The sequence below is a fragment of the Myotis yumanensis genome, unplaced genomic scaffold (genome assembly GCF_028538775.1).
Source record: "Myotis yumanensis isolate MYYU_CA2020_CCGP unplaced genomic scaffold, mMyoYum1.0.hap1 SCAF_4, whole genome shotgun sequence".
Classification (NCBI taxonomy): domain Eukaryota; kingdom Metazoa; phylum Chordata; class Mammalia; order Chiroptera; family Vespertilionidae; genus Myotis; species Myotis yumanensis.
The window spans coordinates 16585791-16613482 of record NW_027223755.1 but is presented as its reverse complement, the minus strand read 5'-3'; the positions used below and the strand labels follow the sequence as shown (position 1 = coordinate 16613482).

Sequence of the window (27692 nt, the reverse complement as noted above, 5' to 3'; positions counted from 1 at the left end):
TGACAGATGCTGGCAAGGATGTGGAGAAAAGGGAAACCTACTACACTGAGGGTGGGAATGCAGACTGGTGCAGCCACTGTGGAAGACAGTATGGAGTTTCCTCAAAAAATTGAATATGGAACTGCCATTTGACCCAGTGATTCCACTTCTAGGAATATATCCTAAGAAACCCAAAATACCAATCAGAAAGAGCATATGCACCCCTATGTTCATAGCAGTGCTATTTACAATAGCCAAGATCTGGAAACAGCCCAAGTGCCCATTAGTAGGTGAGTGGATAAAAAAGCTGTGGTACATTTATACCATGGAATACTATGCATCTGTAAAGAAGAAGGATCTATTACCCTTTGAGACAGCATGGAGGGACCTGGAGAGTATTATGCTAAGTGAAATAAGCCAGTCAGAGAAAGACAAGTATCACATAATCTCACTCATATATGAAATCTAATGAACAAAATATACTGATGAAAGGAGTGGATCCAGAAACATGGAAGCATGGAACAGACTGTGGAATCTAGGAGGGAAGGTGGGGGAGAGTGGTGGGTGGGAGGTGATCAACCAAAGAACTTGTATGCATATATGCATAACCCATGGACACAGACAATAGGGTGGGTGAAGGCCTGGGGCAGGGGAGGAGGGGTGGGGGTAGGCTAGAAGGGGCCAATGGGGAGGAAAAGGGGGGCATATGTAATACTTCCAACAATAAAGATTTTTTTAAAAAACAGACGAGAAGTGTGTGTGTGTGTGTGTGTGTGTGTGTGTGTGTGTTTAAGAGGAGACAACAGTATCTGAAAATGCTCTCCAGTGGATTGAGGTGGCTCAACAAACAAAAAGGGGACTCATTTTCTCTATCGCATGGGAAGGCTGGGGACTGGCTGACTTTCACAGTCAGGCCTACACAGCTTCACAGGCCCCAGTCCTGTGCTCCCTGGATCACACATGCATGTGGGTCGTATGTGATGTTGTCTGCCTAGGGTGCTCCTGATTCCCATGGAGAAGTCAAGCATTGGGGCCCACATTTTGCCAGAAGGAATTCCACACCAAATACTGATTTCTAGTTATTTTGGAATAAATGAGGCATATTTCCTTATTACTTAATTTTGAAGGCAGTTTAACTCTCCATTTCTAGGGGAATAATTTTTTTAAAAACCCATTCCACATAAATAAAAGCGAGTTTCCAAATTTTGGGGGCCTTTTGCCCATTATTAGATATATATATTTATACATAGAAAGGAATACATGCTCACTATTGCCAATATTTAATGTGGAGAAGCATTCAGATAAGTGAATAAAAATCATACATAATGTCACTAAATAACCAGTAATTTTTTTTGTTATTTTCTTCTTGGATATTCATCCATTGTTTACATTTATTCATCTCTTCACTCTTCCATGTGCTTTATAGACATCAAGCTCGGTTAGCTGCTGAGGCCAGAGCCACATCTATGAATTCTTTCATGGAATTTAAAATCTAATAGTCAACATTGCAATCATAAATGAACTACAGTCAGTAATTGCTACAGAAGAGAATGGTATGCCAATGGGGTGGGGAGGGGCTCAGGTGGAGGAGAGTCAGTGAAGACATGCACACAGTGTTACACACAGTGCCCCGACCTGTGGAGAGCTCGGCCAGTGGCAGCTGTAAGCATGGCTATTTATCATTGGCACGTGCTTTGGAACCATTGTGTGGGTCCTGACTTAGAAACAGCTGAAGTGGTGCAGAGAGAAAATAGGAATCTAACTCGTTGGTCCTTAGTTACACCTGGGAACGAAAGCTGCATTTTAGATATTTCTGTGTCTGTAGCTCGGCATTTAAGGATTCTGTATTCCTTCCCATTTGATGCTCTAATGCACTTTCTCACTCATCTCTGAAATGATCCCCATGTTCCCCTCCAGAGAGGTCTTCCTGTGTCTCCCGTTCTGAGCAGCCTCAGTTCCATTTCCTACAGGCCTAGTCCATTGTGTACTAGTTCTGTGACCTTGAGCAAGATGGCTCATGTATCTGGGCCTCCATTTCCTCATCTGTAAGACAGGAATAACACATAGCACTTCACTCCTGGGTTGGTTGTAAGGACTGAATGTGAGATTACACTTGCAGCATAGAGAGTAGTGCCTGGGCCCTGGTGTTAGCTGCTATTCTTATTTCTTGCTGCCTGAAACCTCCTTAGCTTGAATTGTTAACCAACTGCCTCGACTTGAATTATTCACCCTATTTCCATTCTTCCATTCTACTGAAGATTGTCATCTAAATAAAGCTGTGATACTAATCTCTGTGTGTAATCTTCTTCCATCCCTCTTTTTAAATAGTTGTTTCTGCCTCCGACTTTAAAATACGTCATACAACTCTTCATTGATCCCACTGAAAATGTAGCACTTCATTTTGTGCTGCAAATGCCAGAAACCAAGCTGAAACCAACTCAAGGCCCACGGGAGACCTGGCTCCCCCAGAGGGGCTATCTGTGGCTGGCTCTGCCTCTCAGGGCTTTCAGGACCCCAGAGCTCCAACTAGACCATCAGGATTCATTCATATTCTCCACCCCTCACTCACACACTGCTTCCTCTTCTTTCTTTCCCCATCCACCACAGCTTACCTGTCTCTTGTTGGTAATTGTCTCCTCAAACCTAAAGCTCAAGAAATATATGAAAGGACTTGAACTTTGATATATTAAAAACTCTTAATTTTTTGCTTTAAAAAATAACATTCCACAACAAAAATGTTTTTTGAATTTTAGGTTCACTAGCATATTCTAAAAAGATGTATGATCCTGTGAAATGCACAATAGCGAAAAGATGGTATCTCAGGTTCTCCTCCCATACTCAATTCCCAGCTCGATTTTTAAAAAATATTTTATCCAATAGCCCTAATTAAATGTCATTTTATGAAGGCAAGCTTTATGTATAATGAAAAAAAGGGAGGAAGGGGGGAGAGAGGTAATGAGGGAGGGGAGAGAGAGAGAGAGAGAGAGAGAGAAAGAGAGAGAGAAAGAGAGAGAAAATGAATATCAGTTTAGGGTCCTGTGTAAGCTTTGACTTATTGGTTGGAGAGGGTGCCATAGCCATCCATCCCTCCTGCTCCTTAGCCTCCTGCATCCAGGAATGATGACTGACAGTCATCAACTGCCTTCAATGCATGTTTATTGAAATGAAGGGAAGGAAAATGGTGCTGACAGACATCATTTGTTGTATGCCAAGATTCATTTGTTTCTGCATTATTTTTGTAGAGCTCAAAGGCACTGGGGGTGAAAGAGATGAAACAGGTTGCTAGCAGGTGTTCTCTTTTACGAATTAGTCTGTTTTTAAAGAGCAGAGGAGTGTCGCATTTATTAGCCTTATAGCACCCCCTAATGGAGGATACTATGTGCTGCAGTCTGAAACTAAAGTGCATTGAAATTTCATGTGTCACCCATTAAACTGTACAAAGACTAACTTGTCTTTTAAAATACAATTTAAACCATGTTTTTGTTAAGTACATTTCTAAAGAAAAAAGGTACACAATAATTTAAAGGGTAAGCATGAAAGAAAATAAAATCCTTCAGATCCCGGTTAGACCACGTGAGTCGTTGGGATCATACCAAACTCACCACTTTTTATTCCTAGGTCTGCCACAGTTAAATACCTTCAAATCCGTTTGATCCTTTTGGAGCTTCTAAGACTTGTTAGAACCAGAGCAGCACTTAGCCTAGGATTAATTATTCTCTTCAACTGAGGCAAAGCCCTTCTGAGGATATCCATGAATTTGAGGTTTCCCAGTATGGTTGGTGGGACCAGGTATCATTCTGGCCTTATGTGAGCACAGGACTATGTTTCTGCTTGTCCTTTCTATGGCTGGTTCCTCGTCCCGGGTTCCTCATGCGTGCCCTGGTGGCCCTCAGCTGGAGATTCCAGGGGTCCTCTGATGGTCAGCATTCTCTCTGCAAGCTCTAGTCCCCCCACTCAGTGCTGCCACCATAGGCTCTTGGGTCTTCTCGTTGGACTCTGAATTCTATCTCCTCAACTCAGGCAGTCACCAGGATCTATCCTTCCTGCTCCTCAGCCTAGAAACTCAAGGCAGTGATTTGGACATCACAGCACTCAACCATCTCTCAGGGATTGCCCACCTGCCTTGAGTAATGCCCAGCGTCTTGAAAATCAGTGTTTCATATATTTTGTCTGTTTTACCCCTTCCACTTTTTTTTTTTTTTTGGTTGTTTCAGGTGGGAGAGCAAATTGGATTCCTGAGCAAATTCTTGCCCCAAAGCAAATTTTCCTCTTGTCTTTATTTTTGAAATGGGAATTCTTCCTAACTTTCTCATGGAGTGTTTCTCACAGTCACTCTTAGTGTAAGAAACACCTGTCTCAGAAACATCTGGGACACTTATTAAAAATGCAGATTTCTGAGCTTCTGCCCAGGATCTGCTCCACCACACTCTCTGGAGTGAGGCCCAGACGGCTGCTGTTTAAACTGTCCCCCAGGGGCTCACAGTCAACTAGAGAACTTTCTAGAATAGCAATTTTCAACCAATGTGCCTTGGCACACTGATGTGCTGCAAGAATTTGTAACATATACAATACCTGACATCTTTTCCTGTAGATTGTCAAATAAAAAAGTGATGTAGCCGACACAGCAATAGCCATCTGGTGTGAATGAATCAAAATTGTACCTTGTTTTTTGTCAGATTGGCAAAAAATATATATTTTCTGGTGTGTCGCAGAATTTTAGTAGTTTATGTGTGCCATGAGATGAAAAAGGTTGGAAGGATTACTTAGGCGTGACCACCTAATGTATATACCAAAGGGTATTCTAACAGGAACATGGAGGCAGCAAGAAAGGACGGTGGGTTAAAGTTCTGCTGGGAGGCCAAGCTCCCTTCTGTGATAAGGTGAGGCTGCTTGTCTGAGGAACCATCTTCCTAATTCTATTCCCTTAGAATTTCTCAGGCAGGTGAAACCATAAATTGGTTCTTTGGCAAATAAATGCTTATCTTGACCATGCAAAATGTCTTTTGTCAAAAATCTATCCTTTAGTTTTGTGGGTTTTTTTTAAAATTCACAATAGCTAAATGAATCTGCCAGGGCCATAGTTTTGATACCTTTTTTTAAATTGAAAGCACTACACAGCTGCAATCCTTGGGAATAAGCCCATTTGAAAGATGGTGTGGCCATGGGGGAGTTGTGTCTTCTTGCTTGGAACCACTTCAGCTGGACTCACCAAGCGTGGGGGAGGTTGGGGATGATGACCACCAGGGAGGCACTCTTGAGGGGTCCTTATGTCTTGGCTGGAGTGTGTAGGAGGTTCACTCAGTGAAGGCATGAGTGAGAGAGAAAGTCGAAGGAAGCAAGCATGTGGGTGAGGGAGGAAAGAACGGACAGAACGAAGAATGGACAGATGAACCAAAGAACCTTACTTCCCTTTGAAGCTGGCAAGTGCATGTTCTTTCTGAAAGTAAGGAGGGCGAAAATAAACACTGGACTATTAATACTGAAGCCATTAGTTTTCTCCACTGGATGACCTTCAGACATAGGAGAGTTATACTCTTTGGTTAAGAACTTGAGAAAACTTCACACTGTTTTTAAGGCTCCTTTTATGTTAGTTGGATCTTACGTTGCAGGTTCATCAGTGCCAAGGATAGTGTAAAAGATCTCTTTCCCAAGCATCATCCAATATTCACAGGCGATCCTTTCTCTGGTCATGTGTTTTCCAGATAAGGCTCTCTAGGAAAACCTAGAATTTCATTATGCAGTCTCTCTCTCTCTCTCTCTCTCTCTCTCTCTCTCTCTCTCTCTTCTCGATGCCACCTGTATTAAGCGCCAACCAGCCACCAAGCATGAATCTTAGTTTCCACTGAGTGTTTGCATTCTGCACACACAGAGCTCTTTATTGCCTAGAAAGGCAGTTCCTAAATGAGGCCACGTGTTCTTTGGGTTAGTCACACCTTCTTCCTCCTGACTCTAGAAAGGAGTGAGGAGGAACACTGAATGCTCCTTCTCACTCTAAATTACAATATTGGGTTTCTTTAAAGGATGTTGTTGAATTTATTTATCCTTTGAAGAGGGTACATGTTTAAAGGAAATAGAACTGCATGGAAAATTAGGAGTCTTGGCATCGGGTCATGGCTCTGCCCCAAACTAGCGGAGGAAACTTAGGTTTCACTTTGCGCATCTATAATAATAAGGGAATTTGAAAAGTTGACCTGAAATGTTCCATCTCATCCTATATTATATAACTATATTAATTACAGTATATGGTACATACTTCCTTATATTATCTACATTGAATTGTGGTGACATAAGCGAATGGTAGACTATAAAATGTATGTTCCAGTGGAAATCAGAATTAATCACTGGACATTTTATTAGGAAACTCCCAGAGGGTGACTCGTCTGGGTCCATCTTTCATTTAGAGGAGTGAATTCTTTGCCATTGAATTCAGATTTCCTTTTTAAATTATATGTATTTCTATTAAATTGTATTTAGCACCATTTATACATTAATTGTTATCTAAAACTTTTACTACTCTTTCCAAACCCACTTGGTTAGAAAATAATTTCAACTTGTACACAGTGAATTTTTCATTTCTGTTGCTGATTGTAATAATAATTCATATATAAATTAGAATTATTTACAGTTCTTACAGTAATATAAGTGTTAGTAACAATGGAATTTATTGTCCCAAAATACTGTCACAGGAGGCATTTCCTAAAGGGGAGAAATACTATATAATAAAAGGCTAATATGCAAATAGATCGAACAGCGGATCAACCAGTCACTATGCACTATGATGTGCACTGACCACTAGGGGGCAGACGCTCAATGCAGGAGCTGCCCCCTGGTGGTCAAGGTACTCCAATAGGGGGAGCGCCACTCAGCCAGAAGCTGGGCTCGTGGCTGGTGAGCGCAGCAGCAGTGGCGGGAGCCTCTCTTGTCTCCATGGCAGTAGGACATCCCACGAGGGCTCCCGGACTGCAAACTACGAGAGGGCGCAGGCCAGGCAGAGGGACCTCACCCCCCCCCCCCCGCCCCCACCCAGTGCATGAATTTCGTGCACAGGGTCTCTAGTCTACACTAATAAAAGAGAAACATGGTAATTAGCGTACGACCGCTACCCTTTTCATTGGCTAATCAGTGAGTATATGCAAATTAACTGCCAGCCAAGATGGCGGCCGGCAGCCAGGCAGCTGGAAGCAAACATGAGGCTTGCTTGCTGCGGACTCCAACGTTCCCTGCCTCACTTGCCAGCCTCTGAGCTACAACTCTAAGCAACTATGTACTATGTTGCAAATAAGAAGATAAACAAAACCCCAGAAACCGGCTTTCATTCAGCCGGGCTTTAGCAACATTGTATCGATGTTTTCAGCGGCAGGGAGGCCTCAGAGCTAAAGCTGGCCCAGAATTAAAAAAAAAAAAGAAAGAAAACAAGGAGCGGTTGGAAGCTTCAGTCACTCGCTTCCGGAAAACAGCCCTCAGCCCCTCACCCAGACTGGCCAGGCACCCCAGTGGGGACCCCCACCCTGATCCAGGACACCCTTCAGGGCAAACCAGCTGGCTCCCACACGTGCACCAGGCCTCTATCCTATATAGTAAAAGGGTAATATGCCTCCCAGCACCGGGATCAGTGGAGCAGCGAGGCTCCCGGCACCGGGATCAGTGTGACAGGGGGCAGCGCCCAAACCCCCTGATCGCCCTGCGCCTCTGTGTGTGACAGGGGGGAGCTCCCCAATCCCCTGATCGCCCTGCGGCTCTGTGTGTGACAGGGGGTGGGGCCACAACCTCCCTATCTGCCCTGCTCTGTGCCTGATAGGGGGGAGCTCCCCAAACCCCTGATTGCCCTGCGGCTCTGTGTTTGACAGGGTGCAGCGCACCAACCCCCTGATCGGCCCTGCTCTGTGTGTGACAGGATAGAGCCATAACCTCTCCATTGGCCCTGCCCCGAGTATGACAGTGGCGGCGCCCCAACCCCCTGATCGGCCCTGCTCTGTGGGTGATAGAGGGTAGCACCCCAACCCCCCTCCACGGGCCTTGCTCTGTGTGTGACAGGGTAGAGCCATAACCTCCCCATTGGCCCTGCCCTGAGTGTGACAGGGTGCAGCGCCCCAACCCCCTTATCCGCCCTGCTCTGTGTGTGACAGGGGGCGGTGCCCCAACTCCCCTATCGGCCCTACTCTGTGAGTGACAGCAGGGAGCTCCTCAACCCCCTGATCGGCCCTGCTCTGTGCGTGACAGTGTACGGAGCCCCAATACCCCTGATGGGCCCTGCTCTGTGCATGACGGGGTGGCGCCCCAACTCCCCAATCGGCCCTGCTCTGAACCTGACCAGGGGCTGTACCTAGGGATTGGGCCTGCCCTCTGCCACCCGGAAGCAGGCCTAAGCCAGCAGGTCGTTATCTCCCGAGGGGTCCCAGACTGCGAGAGGGCACAGGCCGGGCTGGGGGACCCCCCCAAACCCCTGAGTGCACAAATTTTTGTGCACCGGGCCTCTAGTTTAATGTAAATGAGAGTGTCATCTTATGCCTATGGAAAATATTCATATGAATATTCTCTTATCTCCTTCCCACCAAGTAAGTAGTGGTCTCTGTAGACAGAGAAAGGAACAGTGCTACAGGTATTCGGTTTTTGTTGGTTTGAAATAACAATACTATACACACTGAATATAATGTAAGACATAGTGGGGGAACTTGATAACTTTTTATTGAATAAGGGAATAAGGTAATGGATAGATGGATACTAAGGCTTCTTCATATTCATTTGAAGTCCACTATGAAAATAGGTAAGGTCTTTAAGAGCAAAACAGAATTTTTAATTATTTTATTGTACTAAACACCATAAGTTGTATGAGGACTTTGCTATAACATTATCTCTATGCAGATAATATGGGTAATTTTAATAATTTATTATTAGACTAGGCTTCTTTTTAATTTTAGGCCATTTACTTAATGGAGTAATAAAACATGTATACAAATGTGTTACTTCTGAGACATGAAACCTAAGGTAGTATTATCAGAAGGTTCCAGAATCTATATAAAATACCACCTTTTCAAAATGTTATTTTCATGGCTCTCACCAAAAATACTTTTACTTCACAAGTACATACACTGAGGCAAAAACTTAAGTGACATTTATATTTTGACTGTAGGATGTGAAGTGAGATATACTCATGTAAGAATGTTATTCATTAAGTAAAAAGCATGATTATACATTTAAGTGTCAGCACGGTTTTAAATAGAGGCCATAGAGTACACATGTATATATAGGTATAGCTTTAAGAACAGTAAGTTGATTCTCATGTATCCATCACCTAAGTTAAGTGACCAGTACACCTGAAACTAATATAATATTGTATGTCAACTCTAACTGAAAAATAAAATTTAAAAATAGACATGATCAATACCCAGGAAGCTCTCCTGTGCCTTGCTCTAATTACGTGACGTTCCCTACTGATCCAGCCTCCCACTCCATAACTCCTCTCCTGAATATGTTTTTTGTCCTTTCCTTGCTTAAACAATTTGTTAGCTTAGTGTGATAGTGTGATATTGAGCTTTACATAAATGAAATCATACTGCATATATTCTGTTGATTTTTTCTTTCAATATTATGATTTCAATATTTTTTTATTTTTTTTTAGTTCAATATTAAGACAAGTTTTGACTTGTCTTAGGGCTACTGGAGTTGAATCCAGAGATCAGCCTCACCCTGATGATATAGCTCCCTCATAATCCTTGTCTTTTACCTGGAACGTGGGTTTAGTTTATGGCCATATCCTTACCTTTATAGCAGTGCCTCATCATGGGAGGCACTAATAATTATGTATTAAATGAATGAATTTGAAGGCTCTATGCAGAACTTGTTTGAACTGACATATTTTCAGATGAGTTAGGCTCGCAAGAGTTGGATTTGTCTTTGTAATTGTAAGGAATGCCCTGTATTTGCTTGTGTTTTCTTCCTGTAGTGATTGTTGCTAATTTTTAGCTCACTGAAGTTCCTGGGGGGAAATTAGGGCAGGGACCCAGTGCCTGCTTGGGTCATGCATTGCATTCAACCAATTCTGTGATGAGGATCTGGAATATATGAGGTATAGTGAGATTCTGTTGAGTTGAACAATTTTCTGTAGAGTTGACCGATTATAGTATACACTGAAAACGCACTGTTGGTGGTGGTGATGATGATGATGGTGGTGATGACGATGACCATAAGATTGTTGCCAAGGTTTCTTTTAAAGTACTGTGGCTTCCCCATCCTTAAGCTTTGAAGTATTTCTAACAAGTCCCACAGGACCCTGTATGACCCAGTCCACTTGTTACTTTCCCAGCTTCATGCAATGATATTCCCCTGGTTCACTCTGCTGGAGCCACACCAGGGGCTCAGAATAGTGCTTTTAGCTCCTTCTCACTGCAGGGCCTTTGCATATGTTGTACATTGTTATTTCTGGTACTCTCTGCGTCCTTATGATAAACTCCTGCTAATCCAGATTTTAGTTTCAAGTGACTTCTTTAAAAATATATATATACTTATATAAATACCATGGGTGGTGTTCATCATGACCGGGGTCTGGCTGGCAACCAACTGGAAGGAAGTCAGTCCTGCAGGGGTTGTCTTGGCAACGGCTGGGCCCTCCCCCAAGCTGTTTCCTGTAAGGGTGGGGTTTGAGGCAGGAACCTGCCCTCGGAGTGTAGAGGCAGATCTTTCTAAAGTGTGCCACTCGCCAGCACGGCCAGGGGTGAACCTGAGTGGGGGCGGCTGAAAGGCTTAGAAAAGACAGACAAGAGAATGAAAGCCAGGTCTTGGTGGGATGCTGCTTCTCTGAGAGACAGCGACCACGCCCACAGCCATGCCTTTATTTTATAGCAGATGCTACGAGGCAAAGTAAGAGCATGATCAAGATGTTTACAACATTCTCCTGGGTTTCAATCCTACTCAACTACATGCACCTGAACTCTATCAAGCCTACATCAGGCACGTGGGGCCATGTGTTCGGACCATAGGTTCAAGCTTACAACTACAGCTGTTGGCTATAATTGTGCTGGGAAGGCCCTGCCCTCCAAGCTGGGACTTGCACGTGGCAATGAGAGGACTGTACCCTCTCATCAGTCCAAGGCTTGAACCTGTCCAAAACACTGTAGCGGCTCCCCACAATAAAGTTTTAATTCTGTTTCTTTGTTACTAATGTTGTGGCCCCACCCCATAACAAAGAAACAATTTCCGGAGGATAAGGCCCAGGAATCAGGATTCTAAAAAGATTCCCAGGTGATTCTAATGTGCAGCCAAGGTTGAGAACCACTGCTATGATTCCACTGATTCCACGAATAATGCTGAAAAGGAAAATTTTCCCATAGAATTTCTTAATAGTATTACTCCTTCGGGAATGCCATGTCATAAATTAAAATTGAAAGTGGGTGCAATCATCATGCTATTGAGAAATCTCAATAGTAAATGGGGTCTTTGTAATGGTACCAGATTCATTATCAAAAGATTATGACCTAAAATTATTGAAGCTGAAGTATTAACGGGATCTGCAGAGGGAGAGGCTGTTCTGATTCCAAGAATTAATTTGTCCCCATCTGACACTGGCCTCCCATTTAAATTGATTCAATGTCGGTTTCCCGTGATGCCAGCATTTGTGATGACTATTAATAAATCACAAGGACAAACTCTAGAAAAAGTAGGCATATTCCTACCTGAACCCATTTTTGCACATGGTCAGTTATATGTTGCTTTCTCTCGAGTTTGAAGAGCATGTGATGTTACAGTTAAAGTTCTAAGTACTTCATCACAAGGGACATTAGTCAAGCACTCTGAAAGTGTTTTCACTCTTAATGTGGTGTACAGGGAGATATTAGAATAAGTTTAATCACTTTATCAGCCATTGTTTGCATCACTGTTGTTTTTATATCATGTTTTTGTTGTTTTCATATCATGTTTTTGTCGTTTTTATATCATGCCTCTGTTGTTGTTATATCCTTTTGTTACTGTTTATTTATTAATAAATTTATATATGATTTTCATATACGTTTTACTAATTTCCTTTCATCTCTCACACTTCTATTATAGAGAAAGAGCAAATAGCAATATTAAAATATCTCTGCTAATTAATTCCCTTTTTAAAAAAAAATATATTTTATTGATTTTTTACAGAGAGGAAGGGAGAGAGATAGAGAGTTAGAAACATCGATGAGAGAGAAACATCGATCAGCTGCCTCCTGCACACTCCCCACTGGGGATGTGCCCGCAACCAAGGTACATGCCCTTGACTGGAATCGAACCTGGGACCCTTGAGTCCGCAGGCCAATGCTCTATCCACTGAGCCAAGCCGGTTAGGGCAATTAATTCCCTTTTAATGTGCACGAATTTCGTGCACTGGGCTACTAGTATATATATATATATATATATATATATATATATATATATATATAATTGATTTCAGAGAGGAAGGGAGATGGAGAGAGAGAGAGAAACATCAATGATGAGAGAGAATCATTGGTTGCCTCCTGCACATCCCCCCACTGGGGATCAAGCCCACAACCTGGGCATGTACCCTGACCAGGAATCCAAGAGCAACCTTCTGGTTCATAGGTCAATGTTCAACCACGAGCCACCATGGTTGGGCTCAAGTGACTTCTTCAGAGAGGATGTCGCAACGCCCCCACCCTGTACGTCTCCCCCAACTGTCCCTTATTGTAACTGGGTATTGTGTAGCTGGTGGTTTAGTCTGTCTTTCTTCTCTTGGCACTTGAGCTTTGCTAGGCAGATGTCTGGCTTGTTTACCTCTGCACAGGGACTTTCCAGAGAGTGTTGCCAACAGTATGTGCTCAATAAATATTTGCTTCTGAAGCAATGAATATTGAATTATCCAAAGTTCGTTTAATTTTGTTTTGTTTTCTTTCTTCTCTCTTTAGCTGGGAAGTTATCACTTCCAAACCAGATGAAAAACCCAGGCTCAGCCACTGTATTGCAGAATCCTGGATGAATTTCAGCATATTTCTTCAAGAAATGTCTCTTTTCAAACAGCAGAGCCCTGGCAAGGCAAGTTTCCCATGTGGAAGAATGACTGTGTGTGCTTTAAGTGGTGCAGTAAACTTAGAAACAAATGCGTTAACTTATTTTACCAGCTTGTAAGTGGTCTCCAGTTCAGAAGACGATCTACTAGGAACACATCCCATAAGAGCTGGTATCAGCAAGGTTTAGAATCATTCGTGTGTCAGCATTAGACAAACTTCAACATCATAGTTTGAAATTGGATTGGTCTCCTATTTTTATACCTATTTATCTAGTTCCTTAACAAAACGAATGGTGGTTGGTCTTGTCATCCAGACCAAGAAGAAAAAAATATTAAGAATTTCAGTATGTTCACCCTGGTTCTGAAGTCAAAGGGAAATGAAATGAACTCTTAGTCATTTGAAGGGTTTTTTGGAGATAATTGGGTCTCTCTTTTTAATCTAAAATGACTCCTGGAAGGAAAATAATCATGTTTCACTGTGGGAATTTCATTTCATTCACAGCTGGTTTCTAGGTGATGTAGAAGTGGATCAATTTGATATAGTTACGGAGGAGGATGAAAATGGCCAGTAGAGTTATCCCAGTAGCTTATCAGCTGTGCAAATTCCCGTTATGTTTACAGAAATGCATCTAATTTCTGTAACATGTTTTGCTTATAGAAGTAGTTTGAACTTTCAGATTTAGTTCCTAGGCTGCTTTATATCCAGTGGGTGATCCTGAGTAAGAGAAGTTTCTGGAGGCAAATAAATCTTCAGTTCTCTGGCATCTGGCAGTACTAAAGGCCACAGGCATGATTAATGGGAGACATTGTGCCCTGTGCCAGAAATTGGCTTCTGGAACGTCAGAATGATTATTACCAAGTGTGAAAATGGAGTAAGGCTGGTTGTACGTCATTAGTCAGAACTAAGGGCAAAAGAACACTGAAAAGCCTTCACCATAATTAATAGATCACATATAGAAAAATAAGTGTGTGTGTATCCTGTACTCTGAAATGTCCTGGTATTATGCATAACTGTCACGTGTTATTTCTCTGATTTCTAGTTTTGCCTCCTGGTCTGCAGTGTATGCACGTTTTTTATGATCTTGGGAAGTTACATTCCTGGGGTTATACTCAGCTATCTACTCTGTAAGTATAGCAGAACATTTGGCTAATTTATGCGATACGTGTGGTATCATTTAATGGTCAACAAGACCATCCATAGTTTGGAAGAGGAGGGGATGAGTTCTTAATTATAAAGAAAGTTGATTGTTCTTTAATTTCATCTGTCCGAAGTTTCTCCTTTTCATCGAGATTTGTTTATATTTTAAAATTGGAAGAATAGTTGCCAAAAGGCAGGATTATAAGTAATTAATGTTACTTTAAATGATGTCTTAAAGCTATAAATAAGTATACTCCCTACCCCCACAGACACACGAATACCTTTGCCCTTGTGCATGTTCTGTGGCTCAAAAAATAGTTAAACCACAATGAGATACCATTACACCAGAATGGCTAAAATTAAAAATGCTGATCATATCAAGCATTAGCAAGGATATGGAGCAGCTGGAATTCTCACATACTGTTGGTGGGTAAGTAGAATAGTACAACCACTTTGGATAACAGTTTGGCAGTTTCTTAAAAACTATTTTGTATCCCATTTCATAGCTAGGTGTTTACCCAAAAAAATGAAAGCATTTTTCCACAAAAGACTCATGAATGAATGTTCATTGCAGCTTTATTTGTAGGAGGCAAAAATGGAACACAATTCCTATATGACCATCAATAGATGTACGGAAAAACAAATTGTGGTATATCCATACAATGGATTTTTACTCAGCATGAAAAACATCAATATGTGCAGCAATCTGGATAAATCTCAAAATAATTGAGTGGGAGAAGCCAGATTTTTTTTTTTTTAAAAAGAGTATATAATGTATGATTTTGTTTATGTATCATTCAAACTAATTTTTACTGATAAAGCTGACAATGGTTGCCTGAGGGTGAGGTAGGAGAGGTCAAGGATAGGCAGGAGGAAAGGATTAATAGACACATGTGGAAACTGGAGGATGGGAGATATAGTTACTGTCTTGATTGTGGTGATGGTTCCTTAGTTGTGTGCCTGGCTCAAAGTTTATCAAATTGTACACTTTAAATATGTGTAATTTTCTGTACATCAATTATAATTAGAAAATGCTGTAAAAAGTGTAGATTTCCTGCTTCTCCTGAAAAATATGATTTAGTGCTGCCACCTTTAGATGGTGTGGGCATGTTCCATTTAATTAACCCTTATATTTCCCTATTTTTCTCATACCAGCTTTTAAAATTTTTATATACCACCTTGGCTGCTAGAGGTATTTGAGTTTGCATCTCCTATTTGAAAGGTAAATAGGCACTTTTCCTAACAACAACAAAGAAATAAACACTAGGGAAGACAATACAACCTTCATTTCTTTTTGTTTTCCCAATGCATACCACAGATGGCAAATGGTCCGAGCTCAAATCCATTCTCCCAAATAGAATTCATGTAGAATGTCAGCCTCTGATCTGCCTTGTGCAGCAGGTAGAGGAGAAGAGAGTGGAGAAGGGGAGTCTGATATGGGCCAGGCATTATTCAGATGGTTTGCATTCGTCTCATTTACCCTTCACAGCAGCCCTGAAATAACGTTACTATCCTAATATGACTGATGAGAGACAGGTAGATAATAATTTTCCCATGGGGCATTTGCATTTAACAAATAAGTAGAGATCTTAACCCAGGACTGTTGTCTGGAAAGCATGGAATCTGTGTAAAAATTTTGAGGGTAAAGGATTGAAGGGAGGGAGTTGATCTAATTGTAAGTCTTTGGAAACAATGACTATAAACGTGTGTGTGTGTGTGTGTGTGTGTGTGTGTGTGCGCGCGCGTGCGCACACGCATGCATGTAGGAATAAATGTTGTTATTGCAGGGAGAAGAATTGAAATTGTAAACTTATTTCACAGCAGCATTTCCCTAAGAAAAACACCCTTCTGTTTGTCACTAAGGGGAATTGAAATATTTTTGTGAAATACAAAGATGTAGCCTTTTGAAATGAAGATCATCTTACCCACACTCTCTTCCTTCTTATATTTCAGTACTGTGTGCATTTTTGTGTCCACTGTTTAAGTGTAATGATATGGGACAAAAACTATACAGCAAAATCAAGTCAGTTCTGCTGAAACTAGATTTTGGAATTGGAGAATATATTAACCAGAAAAAACGTGAGAGATCTGGTAGGTAAAGTTTGACTTTTAGATTCCACACATGAAATAAGACATCAGCGGGCTATTGATTATGAAATCACCTTCTGTACATTTCAGGGTATTTGCCTTTTACAGCATATTATTACAGAAGCTCACCCCCTTCCCCAAAGTAACATAGCCTTTCCTATTTAGGTAGACTTTTATTATCTTCTGAAACATACAATAAATGGACTTTCTAATTAAATTTCAGAGAAAAGAATTCAACCATTCTATATTTGCTATTTACGATTTACTTTCTTTAATTTGCTTTGTTTTGGGGTGGGCCATTGCAAATAAAAAATGACACAGGTAGGACTAAGAGTGTGGGAACCATAAAAGAGGCATCAAAAGAATGGGAAGGGAAATAAAATACATAGAGGGAAAATCAGTGTCATCAATTTTCACTTTTTAACTTGACCTGTGACCTTATACGTTCTCGAACTATAGCATGCATCACAACTGCCTTTTAATAACAAGGCTTATTAAAGCAGAGATTGCTGGGCCCGGCGCCAGAGTTTCTGATTCAGTCGGTCTAGGGTAGGGCCTGAGAATTCACATTTCTAACAAGTTCCGAGTGGTGCTGATGCTGCTGGTTCAGAGACCACACTGTGAGAACCACTGATATGGACCATTCCCCTTGGAAATCACTCCTCTGCAAATAAGTGAAGCTTGTTATGTGCAAACATTTAATTCCGTGGAAGCGTTGGAGAAAATGAGGAATGTGGGCAAGGATATGTAATGGATAAGATACACTATGTCTAAGCTGGCCGGGAAACTGAAAGCTCCCCAATTTTTTCTCAACAGAAGCAGACAAAGAAAAAAGTCACAAAGATGACAGTGAATTAGACTTTTCAGCTCTTTGTCCTAAGGTATTTTTTTGTTTAGTTTTTCCATTTGTTCCCGTGTAGTTTGACTGTAAATTGATTTAAAGCCAGAATGATTTTCCCAATCGACTCCTCCTATTTCTCTAAGATGATTGAACAATTCTGAAAGGAAAAATACTCACCTGGTTTTTATTAGTCTGACATTTTTGGTGGTAGTATGGAGTTTTCAAAAGATTTGCCACAGAAGTTTAGAATATGCCACTGGTATTTATATTAACACAGATTAGCCTCACGGTGGCTGCCAAAGAGTTGTCTGTGTCCGACACAGACGTATCCGAGGTGTCCTGGACTGACAATGGGACCTTCAACCTTTCAGAAGGATACACTCCACAGACAGACACTTCTGACGGTATGCTCACGTTTCTCTCTCTCTTTTTTATTATTATGAGTGCATGCAAAATATTTAACTCTGTCTACTGCTGAATGGCTAACCAAAATGGGGTATATATAATGGACTGTCACTTGGCTATCGAAATTAAGTATTAGTACTTGCTACAACATGGATGAACCTTGAACACTTCAGGCAAAATGAAAGAATCCAGACAAGTCTAGATATATTGAATAACTCCATTTATGTGACAAAGCCATATAAATGGAAAGTAGATACGTGGGTGTCCAAAATCTGCCTTTATTTAGAAAACATATAAATATTGACAGTGAACAAAATTAACTTCTCGAAAGCCTGGTGACCTTGTTTATAGTGGTAATGGGAGGAGGGGAAGAGAAAAACCAATCTCACATATCTGAGGCTAGCCCTCATTCACAGGGACTGAGCGTGGAGGGCAAGTTCCCCAAATCCGAAGCTGACTCCAAGGTTTCTCATGTTTGTCTTCAAAGTCAGTTTAAAAATAAACAAGAAATGCTCTTATTTTAATAATGCGGTTAAGTACAATTTAAAATAAATTGAGAGACAACTCATGTGCAGTAACTTAACTTTATCTAGTCTTATTGGATTATTTCAAGTCATCTTAGCCATATACTGAAAATATGAGCAGGCTATAATGGAGGATTCTGAATAAATTGTCTTCTATGTACTTTTACAAGCAAGAACACTCTATTCTAGAGAAAGGAGGGAGGCTGTGCAGGGTTGGAAAGGAGACAGGTTTGGGGACTGGGAGACTCAAGTATTGGCTTGCCTTTGTAATTAGCTGTGTGACCTTATACTAGTATTTATGGGGACCTTAATTTCCTCATCTTTAAAATGCATTAGAACAAGAGGATCACTGACATTCACCGAAGATCTCTAAGCACTAAATACCTACAAGACCTAGATAACAAACACTTTGTTTTTCAGCATCCCACCTCAGATTTACACAAGGGAAGGATGATAATCCAACCCACAGATGAGACTTTTTGCTAGTTAAACCAAGGATTTCAAATCACTGTTGTAAAGAGTTACCCATTATACTGAAAGATTTTCTCTGAAACGTGAAAATAAAATCATTGTCTGCCTATGAACCTGGCATTGCTTTCAAATGTACCAAATTTTACAAATGTTCCTACATGTATTCAGGACACTAGTTTGGTTAAAATGGTATGAACTATTTTTTAAATATCTATTTTTATTGATTTTTAGAGATAGAGGAAGGGAGAGGGAGAGAGAAACATCAATGTGAGAGTGAAACATGGATCAGTGGCCTCCTGCACCCTCCCCCCCCACCCTGGCCAGGGATCAAGCCTGCAGCTATTTTTATATAAAGCCAAATGTTTCCATATGCTGTGAGGTTGAATGTGGAATAGAAGGAGCAATAGCTTCTTCTAATTAATTGCTTTAAACAAACACAGGCTACAGATACTCATATCTTCCTGGATGAAAATGCTGAGGTTGGGTAATATTCCCCATCTGCTATACCAGATACCATGAAAACCTCCAATTGAAATATTTCTTATTCTTTGATCATACATATCCACAATGGCTTAAGCTAATTTCCTCCCCAGGGGCAGGATGAAATATTTGTTTCTGGTGAACATTTAAACTTTAGTCAAAGCCTCAAGCTAATGTTAGGTCGAATAGTAAGTCATTATGTACACTGCTTTGTGCTTAGGAGGAACAATAAAGACATAATAGGGGGGGCATGTAGTATTTGTGTACTTGTGGAGAGATGGTGCCCCAGATTTGGGAGGGGTCCAATATGTGTGGTTAAGTTTATTTAAACTGAACCAGGCGGCTAGATGAATGTCAAGGTTGCCCAGAGGGTTTAGATTAAAATCAGTATCTTTTAGACAGCTCTTTCATTTCAAATTTATCATGGTGCTTAAGCATGAACTTCTGTTGTACGTTTTACAGATCTTGACCGACCTAGTGAGGAAGTTTTCTCTCGAGGCCTTTCAGATTTTCCATCTCTAGAAAATGGCATGGGAACAAACGACGAAGATGAATTAAGCCTCGGCTTGCCCACTGAGCTCAAGAGAAAAAAGGAACAGTTGGACAGCAGCCTCAGACCCAGCAAAGAGAGGCAGTCACCAGCTGGTCTCACCCTTCCTCTGAGCAGTGACCAAACCTTTCACCTGATGAGCAACCTGGCTGGGGACGTCATCACAGCTGCAGTGACTGCTGCTATCAAAGACCAGTTAGAGGGCACGCAGCAAGCCCTTTCTCAGGCTGCACCCAGCCCGGGAGAGGACACAGACACTGAAGAAGGGGATGACTTTGAACTCCTTGACCAGTCAGAGCTCGATCAAATTGAGAGTGAATTGGGACTTTCACAAGACCAGGAAGCAGAAGCACAGCAAACTAAGAAGTCTTCAGGCTTCCTTTCAAATCTACTGGGAGGCCATTAGTCTGGAATCAGCTTATATGACAGAGCACAGATAAACTACCAAAAAAATTTCAAACAAGCAAAAAAAAAAAAAAAAAGAAAGAAAAGAAAAAAAATGTTTTTGAACTGTGAGCTTTACTCATTGCTTTAGATTATTTTGTCTTATTTTCCCTTCTGCAGTGAATTAATTGGATATATATCAGCTGACACTGATAGATTGATATATCTGATAGTTATTTTTATGTAATAAGCATGGAAATGAAAAAAATATATATATACAATTGACCCTTGAACAAATGGGTTTGAACTGTGCAGGATTATTTCAATAAATACTATAAATGTATTTTCTCTTCCTTATGATTTTCTTAGACATTTTGTTTTTCTAGCTGACTTTCTTGTAAGAATACAGTATATAATACATAAACAAAATGTGTTAATCAACTGTGTTATCAGTAAAGCTTCCATCAGTGGTAGGCTATTAATAGTTATGTTTTTGGGGGAGTCAAAGATATACACAGATTTTTGACTGTGCAGTGGGTCGGTGCCCCTAACCCCCGCATTGTTCAAGGGTCAACTTGACATGTGTGTGTATATGTATGTATGTGTGTATACATACATATATACACACATATACATACATACTGTGTTTTCAGAGATGAATATTAGGGGTTATATTTAAAGCAAAAAGAAAACATGAAATTATTGCAGTCCTTCCATAAGTACTCCTTACTTTTCCCTTACAATTATTTTTTTTTTTACAATTAATTTTTCAAGCATGCAAAAACAGTTTATTGTAATTCACTGAATCATTAATAACTAATTGGGAATACATGTTATATCAACCCCTTTGTTCCTAACACTGGGAAACAGATAAATATTTTTGGTGGATTTTGTTGTAAAAAGGTAAAAATTATTGAGGCATCTTTAGTTGAAGACTTGGAAAATAATATCAAAATTAATTTCCTAGGAAAAATTCTTAAAATGTATTTAACTCCTTTGGATAGGCTGGTACATTTCCATTGTTATTTCTGCAGTTGTAGATTTAGGCTTACTTGTAAATGGCATGCTCCATTGACTGTCAGCTCTAGTCCCGCAATGGGTGATATTAACCCATAGAAAGCAAGTAATTATGTATCACGTATACCGTTGTAAACAGATATTGGGCTATGTTTTGTGGTTCAATTATCATATATTTGTAATAGGGATATCATGAGTGCAGAGCTATTCTGCCTGCTCAGATCTAGGTTAAGCCCTCACCTTTGATATAGTGTCATGGGAAAAAAAAACGGTCTCTTAAAATCATGAAACTAGTTCCTGATCTGTTCTGTGAGTGATGTGGTCATCAGTAGTAGAAAAAAATAACTGTTTTGTAGTCTGTATAAATTCTCCTACAGGAGCAAAACTTGCTTGGCTTTACTATGTACTTATTTGCCATTGAAGTCTAAATATTTAATGTTTCTCATGGGGAAGCTAGAATATGTTTTTCCATTATTTTAAACTTTTTCGATCACCTTTAATAACCAAATTTGACGGAGGTTTTTAACAGAGGACTAAAGAGCAGGAATCAAGCTAATTGTGCTTTTGCGATATAATGTTTAATAGTGTTGAGGGACCATGCCAGCAAAGATTGTTGGCAGTCTTTTCAATCTTCAGTACTGCTGGCATGTCTGCAGATGCATACAGACATCTGCGACCCTCAGAAAGGAAGGATAATCCAAGAATATAGGAAATCTGTGATCCCCGTCCTTCATTTTATTTTCTAAAGGCTAGTCTAATCATAGGTAATGTGACATTTTAATGGAGCAGCTCTTATTTTTTTCCTTCTGAGATATTAAAATATCTAGACTGAATTTTGCCAAATGTTAAAGGGAGAGAAGTTACTGAAGACTTTGAACACCTGCTTTTTGTGACTGACTATGCTTCTATGTCATCAGTGCCTCATGACTGTGTTTGATGTCCTTTATTGATACACAGTGAGCCTGTGCCTTCATTATCTTGCCCATTTTGGTACAAATGAAAACTTGGTGTTAGATCTATGAACTGTGTGTGTTTGGGAGAAATATACCTGAATTCTATTCAATAAGAGTTTCTGGACATGAAGAAAAATACAGTCACACATTTATACATAGTGGTGACTAGGGTTCCCTTTTTTTTTTAATGTGTATGTTTCCTCATTTAAAAAATATTTTTGGCCATAAAGTCAAAAAGTTTGAAGGTCATTTCAATTTCTTCATTGAGGGGAAAATAAGAAGTTAAATAATCCAAATAATTAAAGAATGTGTTACAATTCAGTGGACAAGCTTACACGAGAAGATAAACTCAGGAGTTGGTGGTAGGAACAATGTACTAGAATCAAATGTTGTTAACTATAAGTCAAAAGGGTCTTCGGGATGGGGAGGGGATGAGGACAAGGGAGGGTAGAAAAATGTGTTACCAGCACTATGGAGAAGACATGCCAGCTCTCTATCGACAGTGGCTTTGTCACCTTATATCTTCACTGTATGCCTATGAACCTGGCACTTCAATGTTACTTGTTTGAGAATATGATCACAAATACATACATACAATAATGGTATTCTTAATTCAAACTAACAGGGATATGGAGGGGTTTTATTTTTTTGGGTGTCTATGGTTTTTTTGTTTGTTTTTTTTGGTGGGGGAGCATTATATATAATCTTGTTGCTGATTTTAAGATATAGTAACAGTAAACCCTGTGATTGATCCAGTTTGGGGGGGGGGGCTCTATATCCCTTACCATCAGGATTGATGCAGTCATTAAAATTTGAAGCATGTATTTATTTTTTAATTATAGAGGAGTTGTAGAAAAATGTTCTGCTCATTTCCAGTAGAAAATGCTGAGCAAAACGAGAATAGTATACATTGATCATACATATTGATCTGAAACAATAAAACAGAGTCCAAGAAGGTCAAGTTTGCTTTGGAAGGTCAACCCAGGGTTAAAGCAGTGTTTATATTCTCATTCTGAAACATCTTTGCTTTTTCCTACCCTAAAAATCTTCAAAAGTGATTTTTAAAAAATTGCCCCTCTCCAGCTTAGTATTCTTTTAAGAAAAGAAACTTGTATAAGATTTTGCAATTGGCAAACATCCTCAACACCTTTAGGCATCTCCCTGCAATATTTGAAATAAGGGCAATTTTCTTCCTTTTAAATAAGTGGCAAATGCCAGCATATTACCGATTTTAGGTCAGAAGCAAATCTACATTTAAGAAAAATATAATTTAGTTGATGTAGAGTTTACACTGCTCCAACTATATTAGTTATAAGGTGGAAATGATTCTGAAAACACTTACTAAACTGTTGTCATAGGTCATTTGTGATCATGATGAAATTAAAAAGTCCCAGAACTATTTTTGTGTGTATTGTTCCTCCATTTCCACCAAAGCATTCCAGCTGGGATGGAATGTCAGAAGTAGGAGTCTGGTTCTGATGTTAATATTATGGCCCTAAGTCACAATGTCAAAGTCACATAACATCCCAAGACCACTACCCCAATGTCCCCAACATAAAATTAGGAAGCTAATTCTTACCTTCTCACAGGGATGTTTTGAGAATGAATGGGAGGAAAAAAGCATCTGAAACACTTTCAGGGGATAAAAAAAACTGTGTAAAACCAAGATAGTGATTTTTTCCCCCAGCCTGTGTTTCAACTAAGCCATCTTTTCAAACATGAAAACCAAGTCAATCAACAAGTACCTGCTTATAAGAAAACTCTGTTTCTTTCGATGGGCCTACACTTTATTGGCCTCATAACCCAATAAATGCTGTGGAATAAAGGATGAAAAGTTTTGCAAAAACGTCTATCATTTCAGCTGACTCTGGACCATGTATGAGATTCTTCACTAATCATGTTTAATGGTTCTAACACTTATTGGCTGTGGGACTCTAGTCACCTCACGTCTCTGTACCTGTTTCCTTTATCTATAAAATTAACATCTAACACCCACCTCCTAATATGTTATGAGGATAAAGTGTCTAAGACTGGGGTTGGAAAACTATGGCCTGTGGGCCAAGTCTGGCCTGCAACCTTTTTGTATGGAATACCAGCTAAAGTATTTTTTTTTTACATTTTTAAATAGTTGAAAAAAATCAAGAATATTTCATGATATGAAAAATATATGAAACTCAAAATTCAACATTCATAAAGTTTTATTAGAACACTCATTCATGTACTGTCTATGGCTGCGTTCATGCTATTAACAGAAAAGTTGAATAGTTGTGACAAAGAACATAGGCCTACAAAGCCTAAAATATTTACTATCTGGCCCTTTATAGGAAAAGTTAGCCAACCCTTGACCTAAAACATAGAAAACAATGACACTTGGGATTGTGTGTAACCTTTGTGATTACTGTTAAGTAAGAGGTCCCCCCCCCCCCCCCCAGAAGAACAGGGTTAAATAAGTTGCTCAGTTACACAGCACATGCTTGCATGTAACTGGGGCACACAGCTTCTAGCTTGTGTTCCCTTTAACTGCGAGCTACATGGGATGGGGTGGGGGAATTGTTTACTGAAAATCACAATACTTAACATTTTTTTCATGACCGCAGAATTCATAGAAATTGCAAACCACTTATTAAATGCTCGTTTTATATTCTATATTTGTTACCCCCGAAAGGTAACCTCAACCAACCCTATCTCCTTTACAGTTTCTTACTGAAACCCAATTGCCACTGCAGTGTAGGAATGTGAAAAGTAGTAAGCCGAAACCAGCAAATATTGTGATCACTACTATATCAATTGACTTGAAGGTGACCTTATTAACTTTTTTAATTACCAAAAATCAACATTGCAACATCTCCTAGCCTATAAAGGAACCACTCATCATGGTACTGTCACTGTTACAGTGTGCACCATAACATCAGCACTTCAGTAATTAAGTGAACTAACTTAAGGGCTATGTCACAGTATCCAGAAGGAATTTTCAAACCTAAATTTTTTTTTTGTCATGGGCGGACTCAGTTTAAATTCTTCAGTAGGATGATTAATTGGTAATAGACCTTTTTAATAATTTGTCAGCAGAAATTAGACACATGAACATAGTACCTGGATATGCTGTGGAAAATTTAACTCAAAAGTCCTTTAGTCATTTGGCTTGCAGCTATTGGCTGCAGACCTGCTCTTCTGGTATTTTTCTAATCAATTCCAGCTCCTGCTGCTGGATCTACTGAAGGACCAGTTCTATTCCTGATGCCCATATAAACTGAGACACTTTTACATCCCTGCTATTTACCAATGAAGAATGAGCAAAAAAGTCTATACAGTTCAACGCTTTACCCTATGATAATTTGATACTTTCTAGACTTATTTTCCCTTCTTTCACTGTATCCTATGCTTTGCCCAAACTGGACATATTCTAAATATGTCCCTTATTTTCCTTCTTCCACAGTTTTTCTTCTTTTTCTACTTGCAGATGAAGTCCTCAGTATTTCCCCTCTCTCAGTACCCATCTGGAATGGGTCAACTCCTTAATGAAAACTTTTCTGAGCTCCCTAGTTGATGAACTTTCTCTATTCTAAAGACCCCATTGCCTCTTCCTTTATATTTCATTGTCCTTGACCCCAGCTTCATGGTATTAGTTAATTGTGTATTTCTTACCATTCATAACAAATCCCAAAATGAAAGTAGGGCTGTCTTCATTTAGAACTAGCTGAATATCATAAAGGATAGGTGATGTGATTTATAATGAGAAATATACATTCCTGGCACAGAGCTCCTAAAACCTGTGGAATTTCCTAAGTGATGAGAGCTATAAAGGTGTCTTTTGTTATGTTAATAAGGTGACTTTTGGAAAGCACCTAGATATTCTAGCCAAGAGTGTAGGACACCCCAAACTCCACAGGGACAAAACCTTCTATGTTTGGGACCCTTCCAGACATGACTCCATGTATCTCTTCATCTGGCTGTTCATTTGTATCCTTTACTGTCCTTTGTAATAAACTGGTAACCTAGTAAGTAAACTGGTTTCCTGAGTTCTGTGAGCTGTTCTAACAAATTAATCAAACCTGAGAAGGGGCCATGGGAACCTGTGGGGTGTGGTGGTATCTCCAGGTAGAGAGTGACTGGAGTGAGTTGAGATAGAGGACACTCGGTTGGTGTTGAGGAATTGCTTGGTGGCATGGAAAAAACACAGTGGAGATAGGTAGCATGGGAGGAAGGTTATGAAAGCCAGGCAAAGGAATTTTCATTTCAGCCTATGGGTAACAAATAACCATTCTTGAACAGAAGGGATGACATGAACAATAGTTTAGGAAAGTCTGACTTAATTTTGCACTATAAAAAAAATCATTTGAAAATACTGAACAGTCTCTGTATTGCTCTACCACGACTGTAGCATACAGCAATGAAAGGTGTCCCTGTCTCCACAGAGCTTACAGGCTAGTGTGGGTGACGAAACTATAATGCCATCCTGGGTTGCCCAGATGGAGGGGTGTCCTGGATACAAGACTTTCAATGCTAAAACTGGGGAACAGTCAAACAGCAAGTGCTAGTGGCAGCCAATTTCCCAAAATGGTCCCCCAAACACCCCACTCCCACCCTTATGTAGACCCCTCCCACATTAAATAAGGTCGACCTTTTAAGTACAGACGTGTACACAGTGAGCATGTTTTGGCCAATGATGGACCACATATATGAGCGTGGTCCCATAAGATTATCTAATGGAGCTAACAAATTCCTATCACCTAGTGACATCACAACACATTACTCACATGTCTGTGGTGACGCTGATGTCAACCTGCCAGTCATATAAAAGCATAGTACACACAGTTCCGTACAGTACATAATACTTGTTAATAATATAAGCCTATGCCACCAGTTCAGGTGTTTACTATACTTTTTATTAGTGTGTACTTTTTCTAATTATAAAAAAAAGTTTGCTGTAAAACAGTATGCTGTGTTCTGCGAGCAGCCTCATGCACCTCCTGTTTACCTCATCTTGGTTGTATCGCTTTCTCTCTTTAAAATTTTTTTCTCTTATTTCTTTTCTTTTTTCCCCCATTTTCTCTTGTACTTGATTTAATCTCATGTTGTTTTGTACAGGAACCTGCTGTACAGGCTTGTAAACTAGCAGCAACAGGTTATACCACACCGTCTAGGTGTGTAGTAGGCCATACCATCTAGATTTCTGTAAGTGCACTCTATGATGTTCACATAACAAAGCTGCCTAACTATGTATTTTTCAGAACTTTTCCCCATCCATAAACAGCACCTGACAGCGACAGCACATTGTGGAAATAACTGTGACTTCCCAGACCAGTCATAAAAGACATTATGGCTTCCACTTTGCTCTCTGTGGAGGAAGCCAATTGCCGCGTTAAGAGGACACTCAACTCAGCGAGGAACCCAAACCTCTTGCTATCAGCCTGTAAACAAGCCATCTTTCAGGGTGTCCTTCAGCCACAGTGAAACCTTCACAGGACTTCAGCCCTGGCCCACATGTTCACTATAATTTTATGACATCCTGAGCCACCCACATTCCTGATCTACAGAAACTCAGCTAATCAAAGTTTATTGTTTTAAGCTGCTAAATTTTGGGGTAATTTCATAGAGTAATAACTAATACAGTGCTATAGAGAAGAGTTATGCTTGAGATTTGGGGGGTAGGCACTATATTTGATAAGAGGGTATGGACAGGCCTCTCTTGTAAAGGTATTTGGGCAGAAACCTTGAAGGAAGTAATCTAGTAAAAGAATGTTCCAAGCAGAACTCAAAGGGTTTCTAAGACTCAGTACCAACAAAAGATGTTGGCTCAGCCTTGTTAGAGGAACAGCAACAGTTTCAATATGACTGAAGAGAAGTGAGCAGAGTGGGAAAGGCGGTGTGACA

The 27692-nt window shown here is 40.1% G+C and overlaps 1 protein-coding gene and 1 non-coding gene across 3 annotated transcripts in view; both read left to right on the top strand.

The window, feature by feature from the left end:
* Nucleotides 1-25825, top strand: part of RETREG1 (reticulophagy regulator 1) — a 105907-nt gene extending 80082 nt beyond the window's left edge. For both annotated transcript variants that reach the window (XM_070411922.1, XM_070411923.1), the window contains 6 exons: nt 12867-12993; nt 14008-14092; nt 16059-16196; nt 17010-17074; nt 17312-17438; nt 19377-25825. In XM_070411922.1, coding sequence (XP_070268023.1) covers nt 12867-12993; nt 14008-14092; nt 16059-16196; nt 17010-17074; nt 17312-17438; nt 19377-19870 — 1036 coding nt within the window. In that variant the 3' untranslated portion in view covers nt 19871-25825. The remainder of the gene's footprint in view (nt 1-12866; nt 12994-14007; nt 14093-16058; nt 16197-17009; nt 17075-17311; nt 17439-19376) is intronic.
* LOC139009679 (small nucleolar RNA SNORA76) lies at nt 24214-24353 on the top strand. The gene has a single exon (XR_011471393.1). It is a non-coding gene; the product is annotated as a small nucleolar RNA SNORA76 (small nucleolar RNA).
* Nucleotides 25826-27692: the final 1867 nt, after the last annotated feature.